Raw genomic sequence first — 14,080 nt, 5'->3', positions numbered from 1 at the left:
GAAAGGGTTTTCTAATGATCAATTAGCCTTTTAAAATGATAAACTTGGATTAGCTAACACAAATTGCCATTGGAACACAGTAGTGATGATTGCTGATAATGGGCCTCTGTACACCTATGTAGATATTCCATTAAAAAAAAAAAAATGCTGTTTCCAGCTACAATAGTCATTTACAACATTAACAATGTCTACACTGTATTTCTGATCAATTTGATGTTATTTTAATGGACAAAAAAAATGTTTTTCTTTAAAAAACAAGGACATTTCTAAGTGACCCCAAACTTTTGAATGGTAGTGAATATAACACAGTGTTAACTTAAATCACTGACCTTTTTTTGCAGTCAGTTCCAGATAGGGGAAATTGTTGGCATCGCACGAGGCAACTTTGAAGAAGGGCACATCAAGCTCATCCAGGAACTCCACAGCCATCTAACAAGCGATGCAAAGCAGTTGGGATAGTCATGCATGTTTTGCTTGAAATCATGCTTGAATATAAACACAGTCACAGCAGACAAATACAATAGACATTTATCATGGAATAACCTCTTACCTCGTCCATTCCAGAAGCGGTGAAGAAGATTCCAACCTCCTTTGCATATTTCTGGAGCTCTCTATATTGTTCATGACTGAACTCAAGGTGGCGCTTGTGCTCACCGTATGTCTTTCCCCAGGAATGTTTGGAGGTGTACGGACGCTCCAGAGCACCTTTGTTGAACTTGTACTCAAGTTCACTCTTCTGAAACTTGGCGCAGTCTGCCCCACAGTCCTGTGAATTGATTTTCAATATGAGTAGGGTAAAATAGTTGTAAAATGTGTTGCCAATGAGGATGAGGAGGGAACCTTGTTTAAAATCTTCTCTCATTGATTGAGACAGATGGGTCCACACCCCAAAGTGCCACATGTCATGATGACACTCACCTGTCTCGAACAATGAGAGAAGATTTGAAATAGACAAGATGGCGACAAAGACATTGTTGGATTACTCATGGAGCAAAACCTTAATACATTTAAATGCATCACCTGCAACTGGACACTGACATTTTAGAAGATAGATGTTTGGCTGAATCAAAAACAAAAGATAGTATCGCCAAGTTAAGGTTGGTCGAAATGTCACTGTGCTACACCAAACAGTACCTAACCTGTAACTATGGCAAGAAAGGCATTTCACTACTTGTGCACGTGAAATTAAAAAGCTTAAACTTGACTTGAAACTTGAATGGATACCAAAAATCTTTGGTTAAATCACATTATATCGTAAATCTGTAGCTAACACACCCACTGCCTTTTCATAAAACAGTCAAATGGTGTGATAATTGTGTATATGAGGTTGGGCATCTGTGCCACATCTCTGGCTCTGGTAGGAATTCCGTATCCACCATTATTAGTCCTGACTAAATTGACCAATAGATGCCCATGGTCTCAATGTCACAAATTCACCATTTTAAATACAGCCCCAGCAAGCAACAGCAGTTAGTAGCAGAACTACTGTCATTTTACAGTTCTGTGGGCACTGGAATCTACTTTATACTAAAGTAGCTGCTAGTTTACTAGCAAGTAAGTCAGTACCATGGTCCCCAATAGAGCAGCTGAGCTAAGAAAACTCATTCAAATGTTGCTACTAACATTACCTTGGCCATCTTGATCATTTTCTTGGCAATTTCGATATCTCCCTGGTGGTTCTGTCCAATTTCTGCAATAATGAAACAGGGGTTAGAACCCCCAATCATCCTGCCAGGGCAAAGCTCGAATTTCAGAGGCATTTTGGAAATGTGATAAATGCGGTTTCCTAAACTTTTTGTAGCGATAAGATGTTCGCTTGCTCTGAGCCAGAAGTAATGAGACAGTCAGGTGTTGGTTCTCGCGGAAAAAGTCAAGCTAATTTACACGTTGTGGATTCCTCCACTCATGTTTCAAAATAAAGGTTCTCCATTCACTCACAGGTCAGGATTCTCAAGAGTCAAAATGTGAGACATTGTAATGAATAATGTTTTATTATAGGAGTAGTCAATCATTATTTGTATACATTGTATTTGACCTTTTAAACACCAAATTCTATTTCACATCCTCTGATATAGAAAAGTAAAGTAAACATCCACCACACATATGTAAATAAATGCACCTTATATAGACAGTCAAGTCTACTATATTCTAATCTGTTTGTTTCCATCAATATTATTATTTTTTTAAACTTACTTCTGATTATACATCGCCCAGTGCCATGTTCAGTAGTCAAACGTTGCAGATAGAAATGCAATTAATAGAGCCAACGTGATTCCTAACAAGCAAACCTCACCGATCACCAAAGTTACTTGGTTTTGTAATTTAATATAAAACCTTTATTTGTTTTTTGATTTTTATTTGAAATTAAGTTTAGTTTAGTTAGTTTTCAGACTTGAAATTGTAGTTTCAATATAGTTTTAGCTTTTCAAATGTTTTTCTTGCTTATTTTATTTCAGGTTACTAAATAGTTTTTCCAATTTGAGTTTTTACTTGAAGTTTTTGTTCCACTTACATGTTATTCAATCATTTCCCCCACATCTCTGCGTGGCCAAGAGCTACAGTAGAACTTGGTTCTATTTGAGATGCACAGTGTGTTGATTGTCGCCTCCTTATTGGATATCAGGAAAAAGATACAAACACACGAGGAGAGATTCATTGAAGATAATTAACTAGGTGTCTCTTTTCATCTGTGGATTTATCGTTGGAGTAGAGAAACACGCGATTTTGTACGACTCCGGGTCAAAATTGTACAAAGAAACAGCTAAATTCAGGAAAAGATGCATGTCAGGTAAAATAACAACTCAATGTTCATCTCACAGGACAAACTAACTAGCAACAGCTAGCTACCTAAATGTCCATGATTGTTTCGACCTGTCCACAAATGAATATAGTTTGTTCACAGTTGGCTTTGATATTTTAACCTTAAGTGTCATGATCGCATCTGATGTGGATGGACAAAATCAACATGCGAATGCCGCTTCACCAAACCAGCCCCTCAAGTGCGTCCACCATGAACATATTCATTTCAACTATCCCCATCAGACACGTTCATACACTCAGGTTAAATCAGCAAAACAAACTACACTATATTATTTTGGGGACAGGTTGAAACACACGACTCATTCATGGTTATGGAACTATTGCTAGCTAATTTGCCCTGGGTCATAACATTGGTTTGTTAGTTTAATTAAAAAATAGCGTCCCTTTTTTTGATGGATCTTTTTAGAATTTTTGGGGTCATACAAAATCATGTTCTCCACTCCGACAATGAATCCACAGATGAAAGGGGAAGCCTAGTTCGTTTTCAGATAGCGTTCTTTGATGAATCTCTTCTCGTTCGTCTTTCAGTCACCCAGGTGGGTTAGTATGCTCGTGAAAACCAATGAGCAGATGGGAGAGGAGGGACTTGCAGGCATTAAGGGTCTGAAATAGAACCAAGTTCTATTTATCGCCTGGCTATGCAGACGCCCATTGATGCGCATGAGCAGTTAAATGATTGAATAATGGGCACATTGATTTTGCAACGCTCCCGCAGGCATCGTGGCCGTCTGGTGATACTGATCGTATGTTGGATTGATGGTCTGTTTACATAGCTGGTTGCGGAAATTAACGTGGCTGATTAGGGGAACCAACACATTAGGTTTGGTGAAATAACATAGCAGGTTAGGAGACTGAGGTTAAAGTGAGGAAAATGATAAGGGTTAGGCGTTGCTACAATGCTGACATGACCACTAGATGAAGATGTAGGACTACTCCATCTAGCCACAATGGTAGACATGTAAACAGACCATCTGTCCTGACATACCATCAGTATCATAACACTGGTCTAGTCAGCATGTTAACATGTTTGTCAGCCCTTGTTGTTGTAGCCGTCCACCATACGTGGCGTGATGCTCCCATCCTCCTCCACGTCCTCTGTGACGGCCTTGCCCACCAGCTGAGCCATGTCTTCAGGAGAGACGCCCCTCGGCTCGCCCACCTTCACCCCCAGCATATCCATACTCAGCACCGTGCCTTTGGGGATCGCCACCTTAGCCACCACTGACTTCCCCAGCTGAAAGAGAAAATAATATGGAGATTTCCTCCTGCAGTATGTGCTGTTGTAGGTTATACAGTACAAAGAGAATACTTGATGTAAGGGAGGTTTATGACAAACATAATGGGCCTACCTTTTAAATGAAAGTGAATATAACAATTTTGGGAGAAAGTTATTATTACAAATGTCAATGGGAAAAATACTGATTTAGTATATTATTGGTACATTTTGTATATACAGTGCCTTCGGAAACTATTCAGAGCCAAGCACTTTTTCCAGATTTTGTTACATTATAGCTTTACTCTAAACTGTATTAAATAAAACTTTTCCTCATCAATCTACACACAATACACCATAATGACAACGCAAAATCAGGTTTTTAGAAATGTTTGCAAAACATAAATACCTTATTCACATTAGTATTCAGACCCTTTGCTATGAAACTCGAAATGTGTATTTTGTATTTATTATGGATCCCCAGCTACTCTTCCTGGGTTCCAGCAAAATTAAGGCAGTTTATACAATTTTAAAAACATTACAATACATTCACAGATTTCACAACACACTGTGTGCCCTCAGGCACCTACTCCACCACTACCACATATCTACAGTACTAAATCCATGTGTATGTATAGTGCGTATGTTATCGTGTGTGTGTATGCATGTGCCTGTGCCAATGTTTGTGGTTCTTCACAGTCCCCGCTGTTCCATGAGGTGTTTTAAAAAAAATCAAATTCTACTGCTTTAGTCAGTTACTTGATGTGGAATAAAGTTCCATGTAGTCATGGCTCTATGTAGCACTGTGTGCCTCCCATAATCTGTTCTGGACTTGGGGACTGTGAAGAGACCTCTTGTGGCATGTCTTGTAGGGTATGCATGGGTGTCCGAGCTGTATGCCAGTAGTTTAGACAGACAGCTCGGTGTATTCAACATGTCAATACCTCTCATAAATAAAAGTAGTGATGAAGTCAATCTCTCCTCCACTTTGAGCCAGGAGAGATTGACATGCATATTATTAATATTATCTCTCTGTACATCCAAGGGCCAGCCATGCTGCCCTGTTCTGAGCCAATTGCAATTTTCCTAAGTCATTTTTTGTGGCACCTGACCACGTGACTGAACAGTAGTCCAGATGAGACAAAGCTAGGGCCTGTAGGACCTGCCTTGTTGATCGTGTTGTTAAAAAGGCAGAGCATAATTTATTATAGACATACTTCTCCCCATCTTAGCTACTACTGCATCAATATGTTTTGACCATGACAGTTTACAATCTAGGGTTCCTCCAAGCAGTTTAGTCATCTCAACTTGCTCAATTTCCACATTATTTATTGCAATATTTAGTTGAGCTTAAATTAGTGTTTTGTTCCAAATATAATGCTTATAGTTTTAGAAATATTTAGGGCTAACTTATTCCTTGCCACCCACTCTGAAACTAGCTGCAGCTCTTTGTTGAGTGTTGCAGTCATTTCAGTCACTGTAGTAGCTGACGTGAATAGTGTTGAGTCATCCGCATACATAGACACTGGCTTTACTCAGAGTCAGTGACCCTAAGCACACAGAAATTGAGCTCAGGTGCATCCTGTTTCCATTGATCGTCCTTGAGATGTTGCTGCAACTTGATTGGAGTCCACCTGTGGTAAACTAAATTGATTCGACATGATTTGGAAAGGTACTTACCTATCTGTATAAGGTCACAGAGTTGACAGTGCATGTCAGAGCAAAAACCAAGCCATGAGATTGAAGGAATTGTCTGTAGCTCCAAGACAGGATTATGTCGAGGGACAGATCTGGGGAAGGGTACCAAAACATTTCTGCAGCATTAAAGGTCCCCAAGAACACAGTGGCCTCCATCATTCATAAATGGAAGAAGTTTGGAACCACCAGACTCTTCCTAGAGCTGGCTGCCCGGCCAAACTGAGCAATCGGGGGAGAAGGGCCTTGGTCAGGGATGTGACCAAGAACCCGATGGTCACTCTGACAGAGCTCCAGCATTCCTCTGTGGAGATGGGAGGACCTTCCAGAAGGACAACCATCTCTGCAGCACTCCACCAATCAGGCCTTTATGGTAGAGTGACCAGACAGAAGCCACTCCTCAGTAAAAGGCACATGTCATCGCGCTTGGAGTTTGCCAAAAAGCACCTAAAGGACTCTGAGAAACAAGATTCTCTGATCTGATGAAACCAAGATTGAACTATTTGGCTTGAATGCAAGCACTGCGCATCATCTGGCCAATACCATACCTACTGTGAAGCATGGTGGTGGCAGCATCATGCTGTGGGGATGTTTTTCAGAAGCAGGGACTGGGAGACTAGTCAGGATCGAGGGAAAGATGAACTGAGCAAAGTACAGAGAGATCCTTGATGAAAACCTTCTCCAGAGCGCTCAGGACCTCAGACCGGGGCGAAGTTCACCTTCCCACAAGACAACGACCCTAAGCACACATTATTGGTGTCCTTTACTAGTGGTTTCTTTGCAGCAATTCGACCATAAAGGCCTGATTCATGCAGTCTTCTCTGAACAGTTGATGTTGAGATGTGTCTGTTACTTGAACTTTGTGATGCATTCATTTGGGCTGCAATCTGAAGTGCAGTTAACTCTAATGAATTTATCCTCTGCAGCAGAGGTAACTCTGGGTCTTCCTTTCCTGTGGCGGTCCTCATGAGAGCCAGTTTCACCATAGTGCTTGATGGTTTTTTCAACTGCACTTGAATAAACTTTTCACTGACCTTCATGTCTTAAAGTAATTATGCTTATTTGAGCTGTTCTTGCCATGATAAGGACTTGGTCTTTTACCAAATATGGCTATCTTCTGTATACCGCCCCTACCTTGTCACAACACAACTGATTGGCTCAAATGCATTATGAAGGAAAGAAATTCCACAAATTAACCTTTAACAAGGCACACATGTTAATTGAAATGCATTCCAGGTGACTACCTCATGAAGCTGGTTGAGAGAATGTCAAGAGTGTGCAGAGCTGTCATCAAGGCAAAGATGGCTACTTTGAAGAATCTCAAATATAAATATGTTTTGATTTGTTTAACACTTTTTTGGTTACTACATGATTCCATATGTGTTATTTCGTCGTTTTGTTGAAAATAGTAAAAATAAATAAAAAGGTGTGTCCAAACTTTTGACTGGTACTGTATGTAAATGTGTTATTTCAGTTTTACATTTTTTATTAATTAGCAAAAATGTCTAAAACCCTTTTTTTTGTCTTTGTCATTATGGGGTATTGTGTGTAGATTGATGAGAGGAGAAAAAAAAAACGATTTAATACATTTTAGAATAAGGCTGTAACGTAACAAAATGTGGAAAAAGGGAAGGGGTCTGAATACTTTCTGAATGCACTGTATGTCAAAAATATACGAAATAAATATTTTCCCTTTACCATTCATAGTAATAACAGTCTCCAAAAATGACGTCATATTTTTTTTCATTTAAACCTCCCGAGGCTAACTCACCTTGACATGGCAGGCTTTCTCACAGGGTAGCATCTGTTTGATGCCCGTGCCTTGGGCCCGCCCCACCAGGCGGATGGCTCTGACCAGCTCTGTCAGCTCAGAAGGCTCCAGTGATGCCTCGTGGTCGTTGCCCTTCCAGCTGTTGTCCAGGGTCACGTGACGCTCCACGACTTTTGCCCCCATTGCCACTGCTGCCACGGTGATGCTGATTCCCCTCTCATGGCCAGAATATCCGATGGGAATATCAGGGAATTCCTTCTGGTATTCCTACAGTATGTCAGGAAAAGGGAGAGTAAAATTCCATGGGTCAATTCATTTCCTTCAGTGGTGGCCTGAACAGAAATCTGTCAAATTCTTGTTCTCTCTCTCTCTCTTGTTCTCTCTCTCTTGTTCTCATTCTCTCTCTCTCTTGTTCTCATTCTACCTCTCTCTCGTTCTCTTTCTCTCTCTCTTGTTCTCGTTCTCTCTCTCTCTCTTGTTCTCGTTCTCTCTCTCTCTCTTGTTCTCGTTCTCTCTATCTTGTTCTCGTTCTCTCTCTCTCTTGTTCTCGTTCTCTCTCTCTCTCGTTCTCTCTCTTGTTCTCATTTTCTCTCTCTCTTGTTCTCTCTTGTTCTCTCTCTTTCTCTCTCTCTTGTTCTCGTTCTCTCTCTCTCTCTCTTGTTCTCGTTCTCTCACTTGTTCTCGTTCTCTCTCTTGTTGTCTTTCTCTCTCTCTTGATCTCGTTCTCGTTCTCTCTTGTTCTCGTTCTCTCTCTCTTGTTCTCGTTCTCTCTCGTTCTCTCTCTCTCTTGTTCTCTCTCTTGTTCTCTAATTCTCTCTCTCGGTCTCTCTTGTTCTCGTCCTCTCTCTCTCTTGTTCTCGTTCTCTCTCTCTTGTTCTAGTGCTCTCTTTCTCGTTCTCTCTTGTTCTCGTTCTCTCTTGTTCTCGTTCTCATTCGCTCTCTCGTTCTTTGTCTCTTGTTTTCTCTCTCTCTTGTTCTCTCTCTCGTTCTCTCTCTCTTGTTCTCATTATCTCTCTTGTTCTCATTCTCGTTCTCTTTCTCTCTCGTACTCGCTCGTTCTCTCTCTCTTGTTCTCGTTTTCTCTTGTTCTCTCTTGTTCTCTCTCTGTTGTTCTCTCTCTGTTGTTCTCTCTCTGTTGTTCTCTCTCGTTCTCTCTCTCTCTCTTGTTCTATCTCTCTCGTTCTCGTTCTCTCTCGTTCTCTCTCGTTCTCTCTCTCGTTCTCTCTCTTGTTCTCGTTCTCTCTCTCTCTCGTTCTCATTCTCTCTCTCTTGTTCTCGTTCTCTCTCTTGTTCTCGTCCTCTCTCTTGGTCTCGTTCTCTCTCTCTTGTTCTCTCTTTCTCGTTCTCTCACTCTCTCTTGTTCTCTCTCTCTCTTGTTCTCTCACTCTCTCTTGTTCTCTCTCTCTCTCTTGTTCTCTCACTCTCTCTTGTTCTCTCTCTCTCTTGTTCTCTCTCAATTGTTCTCTCTCTCGCTCTCTTGTTCTCGTTCTCTCTCTCTCTTGTTCTCGTTCTCTCTCTCTTGTTCTCGTTCCCACTCTCTTGTTCTCTCGCTCTCTCTTGTTCTCGTTCTCTCTCTCTCTTGTTCTCGTTCTCTCTTGTTCTCGTTCTCTCTCTCTTGTTCTCTCTCTCTCTTGTTCTCTCTCAATTGTTCTCTCTCTCGCTCTCTTGTTCTCGTTCTCTCTCTCTCTTGTTCTCGTTCTCTCTCTCTCTTGTTCTCGTTCCCACTCTCTTGTTCTCTCGCTCTCTCTTGTTCTCGTTCTCTCTCTCTCTTGTTCTCTCTCTCTCTCTTGTTCTCTCTCTCTTGTTCTCTCTCTCTCTTGTTCTCTCACTCTCTTGTTCTCTCTCTCTCCCTCTTGTTCTCTCTCTCTCTTGTTCTCGTTCTCTCTCTCTTGTTCTCGTTCTCTCTCTCTCTTGTTCTCGTTCTCTCTCTATCTTGTTCTTGTTCCCACTCTCGTTCTCTCCTTCTCTCTTGTTCTCGTTCTCTCTCTCTCTTGTTCTCTCTCTCTCTTGTTCTTGTTCTCTCTCTCTTGTTCTCGTTCTCTCTCTCTCTTGTTCTCGTTCTCTTTCTCTTGTTCTCTCACTCTCTTGTTCTCGTTCTCTCTCTCTCGTTCTCATTCTCTCTCTCATTCTCTCTCTCTCTTGTTCTCTCTCTCTTGTTCTCTCTCTTGTTCTCTCTCACTTGTTCTCTCTCTCGCTCTCTCGTTTTCGTTCTCTTTTGTTCTCGTTTTCTCTTGTTCTCTCTCTTGTCCTCTCTCGTTCTCTCGTTCTCTCTCTCTCTTGTTCTCTCTCTCGTTCTCTCTCTTGTTCTCGTCCTCTCTCTTGTTCTCATTCTCTCTCTCTTGTTCTCTCTCTCTCTCGTTCTCTCTCTTGTTCTCTCACTCTCTCTTGTTCTCTCTCTCACTTGTTCTCTCTCTCGCTCTCTTGTTCTCGTTCTCTCTCTCTTGTTCTTGTTCTCTCTCTCTCTTGTACTCTCGCTCTCTCTTGTTCTCGTTCTCTTGTTCTCGCTCTCTCTTGTCCTCGTCCTCTCTCTTGTTCTCGTTCTCTCTCTCGTTCTCTCTCTCTCTCTTGTTCTCTCTCTCTCTCTTGTTCACTCTCTCGCTCTTGTTCACTCTCTCGCTCTTGTTCTCGTTCTCTCGCTCTCTCTTGTTCTCGTTCTCTCGCTCTCTCTTGTTCTCGTCCTCTCTCTTGTTCTCGTTCTCTCTCTCGTTCTCTCTCTCTCTCTTGTTCTCTCTCTCTCTCTTGTTCTCTCTCTCTCTCTTGTTCACTCTCTCGCTCTTGTTCACTCTCTCGCTCTCTTGTTCTCGTTCTCTCGCTCTCTCTTGTTCTCGTTCTCTCGCTCTCTCTTGTTCTCGTTCTCTCTCTCTCTTGTTCTCGTTCTCTCTCTTGTTCTCTCTCTCTCTCTTGTTCTCGTTCTCTCTCTCTCTCTTGTTCTTGTTCTCTCTCTCTTGTTCTCGTTCTCTCTCTCTTGTTCTCGTTCTCTTTCTCTTGTTCTCTCACTCTCTTGTTCTCGTTCTCTCTCTCTCGTTCTCATTCTCTCTCTCATTCTCTCTCTCTCTTGTTCTCTCTCTCGTTCTCTCTCACTTGTTCTCTCTCTCGCTCTCTCGTTTTCGTTCTCTTTTGTTCTCGTTTTCTCTTGTTCTCTCTCTTGTCCTCTCTCGTTCTCTCGTTCTCTCTCTCTCTTGTTCTCTCTCTCGTTCTCTCTCTTGTTCTCGTCCTCTCTCTTGTTCTCATTCTCTCTCTCTTGTTCTCTCTCTCTCTCTCGTTCTCTCTCTTGTTCTCTCACTCTCTCTTGTTCTCTCTCTCACTTGTTCTCTCTCTCGCTCTCTTGTTCTCGTTCTCTCTCTCTCTTGTTCTTGTTCTCTCTCTCTCTTGTACTCTCGCTCTCTCTTGTTCTCGTTCTCTCTTGTTCTCGTCCTCTCTCTTGTTCTCGTTCTCTCTCTCTCTTGTTCTCTCTCTCTCTCTTGTTCTCTCTCTCTCTTGTTCACTCTCTCGCTCTCTTGTTCTCGTTCTCTCGATCTCTCTCGTTCTCGTTCTCTCGCTCTCTCTTGTTCTCGTTCTCTCTCTCTCTCTTGTTCTCGTTCTCTCTCTCTCTTGTTCTCGTTCTCTCTCTTGTTCTCGTTCTCTATCTCTCCCTCTCTTGTTCTCTCTCTCTTGTTCTCTCTCTCTTGTTCTCGTTCTCTCGCTCTCTCTTGTTCTCGTTCTCTCGCTCTCTCTTGTTCTCGTTCTCTTTCTCTCTCTTGTTCTCGTTCTCTTTCTCTCTCTTGTTCTCGTTCTCTCTCTCTCTTGTTCTCTCGCTCTCTCTCTTGTTCTCGTTCTCTATCTCTCGCTCTCTCTCTCGTTCTCTCTCTCTCACTCTCTCTTGTTGTCGTTCTCTCTCGTTCTATCTCTCTTGTTGTCGTTCTCTCTCGTTCTCTCTCTCTCTCTTGTTCTCCCTTCTCTCTTGTTCTCTCTCTCTCTTGTTCTCGTTCTCTCTCTCGTTCTCGTTCTCTCTCTCTCTTGTTCTCATTCTCTCTCTCGTTCTCTCTCTTGTTCTCATTCTCTCTCTCTCGTTCTCTCTCTCTCTCGTTCTCTCTCTCTCTCGTTCTCATTCTCTCTCGTTCTCATTCGCTCTCTCTCTCGTTCTCTCTCTCGTTCTCTCTCGTTCTCTCTCGCTTGTTCTCGTTCTCTCTCTCTTGTTCTCGTTCTCTCTCGTTCTCTCTCGTTCTCTCTCTTGTTCTCGTTCTCTCTCGTTCTCTTGTTCTCGTTCTCTCTCGTTCTTATTCTCTCTCGTTCTCTCTCTTGTTCTCTCTCTCTCGTTCTCTCTCTATTTCCCTCTCTCTCTCGGTCTTCTCTCTCTCGTTCTCGTTCTCATTCTCTCTCATTCTCTCGTTCTCTCTCTCTCTTGTTCTCGTTCTCTCTCTTGTTCTCGTTCTCTCTCTCTTGTTCTCGTTCTCTCTCTCTCTCGTTCTCATTCTCTCTCGTTCTCTCTCATTCTCTCTCTCATTGCCGTGCATTTGACGCACCCTCATTGCGGTGCACTTGACACACCCTATATTTCCTTATGATATTACTCGGGTGACAACAGATAACCTGCTGATCCTGCCTGACAACAGATAACCTGCTGATCCTGCCTGACAATCCTTTTTTTGTAATAAACCAATGGGAAATCTTACTGCTATGACACATAGGTTGACATCCTCAGGGTCCAATGGGTAGGCACTGGTGCACTGTAGGATGGTGAAGTTCTGATTGTGTTCCTTGACGGTCTGATAGACCCGTCTCATTGTCGCCATTGACTGCATCCCACTGGATATCACCATAGGCCGTCCTGAGGTTAAACAAAGTTGTAATTTCAACAGAAACTAACTTTACTGATATGCCACATATTACACATGTTGACTGCACATTCAGAGTATATCAAATTGGTAACATTTCACTTTTATCACAGTAACAGGTGGCAAAGATGTAGTACATATATAACACAGTGTTAACTTAAATCACTGACCTTTTTTTGCAGTCAGTTCCAGATAGGGGAAATTGTTGGCATCGCACGAGGCAACTTTGAAGAAGGGCACATCAAGCTCATCCAGGAACTCCACAGCCATCTAACAAGCGATGCAAAGCAGTGGGATAGTCATGCATGTTTTGCTTGAAATCATGCTTGAATATAAACACAGTCACAGCAGACAAATACAATAGACATTTATCATGGAATAACCTCTTACCTCGTCCATTCCAGAAGCGGTGAAGAAGATTCCAACCTCCTTTGCATATTTCTGGAGCTCTCTATATTGTTCATGACTGAACTCAAGGTGGCGCTTGTGCTCACCGTATGTCTTTCCCCAGGAATGTTTGGAGGTGTACGGACGCTCCAGAGCACCTTTGTTGAACTTGTACTCAAGTTCACTCTTCTGAAACTTGGCGCAGTCTGCCCCACAGTCCTGTGAATTGATTTTCAATATGAGTAGGGTAAAATAGTTGTAAAATGTGTTGCCAATGAGGATGAGGAGGGAACCTTGTTTAAAATCTTCTCTCATTGATTGAGACAGGTGGGTCCACACCCCAAAGTGCCACATGTCATGATGACACTCACCTGTCTCGAACAATGAGAGAAGATTTGAAATAGACAAGATGGCGACAAAGACATTGTTGGATTACTCATGGAGCAAAACCTTAATACATTTAAATGCATCACCTGCAACTGGACACTGACATTTTAGAAGATAGATGTTTGGCTGAATCAAAAACAAAAGATAGTATCGCCAAGTTAAGGTTGGTCGAAATGTCACTGTGCTACACCAAACAGTACCTAACCTGTAACTATGGCAAGAAAGGCATTTCACTACTTGTGCACGTGAAATTAAAAAGCTTAAACTTGACTTGAAACTTGAATGGATACCAAAAATCTTTGGTTAAATCACATTATATCGTAAATCTGTAGCTAACACACCCACTGCCTTTTCATAAAACAGTCAAATGGTGTGATAATTGTGTATATGAGGTTGGGCATCTGTGCCACATCTCTGGCTCTGGTAGGAATTCCGTATCCACCATTATTAGTCCTGACTAAATTGACCAATAGATGCCCATGGTCTCAATGTCACAAATTCACCATTTTAAATACAGCCCCAGCAAGCAACAGCAGTTAGTAGCAGAACTACTGTCATTTTACAGTTCTGTGGGCACTGGAATCTACTTTATACTAAAGTAGCTGCTAGTTTACTAGCAAGTAAGTCAGTACCATGGTCCCCAATACAGCAGCTGAGCTAAGAAAACTCATTCAAATGTTGCTACTAACATTACCTTGGCCATCTTGATCATTTTCTTGGCAATTTCGATATCTCCCTGGTGGTTCTGTCCAATTTCTGCAATAATGAAACAGGGGTTAGAACCCCCAATCATCCTGCCAGGGCAAAGCTCGAATTTCAGAGGCATTTTGGAAATGTGATAAATGCGGTTTCCTAAACTTTTTGTAGCGATAAGATGTTCGCTTGCTCTGAGCCAGAAGTAATGAGACAGTCAGGTGTTGGTTCTCGCGGAAAAAGTCAAGCTAATTTACACGTTGTGGATTCCTCCACTCATGTTTCAAAATAAAGGTTCTC

General features: G+C 42.0%; 2 protein-coding genes across 2 annotated transcripts; both read right to left on the bottom strand.

Annotated features, from left to right (window-relative positions):
* Positions 1-306: 306 nt before the first annotated feature.
* LOC106609915 (N-acetylneuraminate-9-phosphate synthase-like) lies at positions 307-1,862 on the bottom strand. Its single transcript, XM_014208958.3, has 3 exons — positions 1,629-1,862; positions 551-766; positions 307-429 (listed from the first exon to the last, which is right to left on the bottom strand). Exons 1-3 carry the CDS (start codon positions 1,758-1,760, stop codon positions 322-324), a joined length of 456 nt encoding a protein of 151 aa, XP_014064433.3. The 5' UTR covers positions 1,761-1,862; the 3' UTR covers positions 307-321.
* A 1,480-nt stretch (positions 1,863-3,342) lies between these two features.
* On the bottom strand, positions 3,343-14,013 carry LOC123744189 (N-acetylneuraminate-9-phosphate synthase). Its single transcript, XM_045722689.2, has 6 exons — positions 13,782-14,013; positions 12,704-12,919; positions 12,484-12,583; positions 12,152-12,306; positions 7,500-7,766; positions 3,343-4,054 (listed from the first exon to the last, which is right to left on the bottom strand). Exons 1-6 carry the CDS (start codon positions 13,911-13,913, stop codon positions 3,851-3,853), a joined length of 1,074 nt encoding a protein of 357 aa, XP_045578645.2. The 5' UTR covers positions 13,914-14,013; the 3' UTR covers positions 3,343-3,850.
* Between the last annotated feature and the right edge of the window lie 67 nt (positions 14,014-14,080).

The sequence above is a fragment of the Salmo salar genome, chromosome 08, assembly GCF_965601325.2.
Source record: "Salmo salar chromosome 08, fSalSal1, whole genome shotgun sequence".
Lineage (NCBI taxonomy): Eukaryota > Metazoa > Chordata > Actinopteri > Salmoniformes > Salmonidae > Salmo > Salmo salar.
Note: the sequence above shows the minus strand (reverse complement) of the source record. Positions and strands in the feature narration are given on the sequence as shown.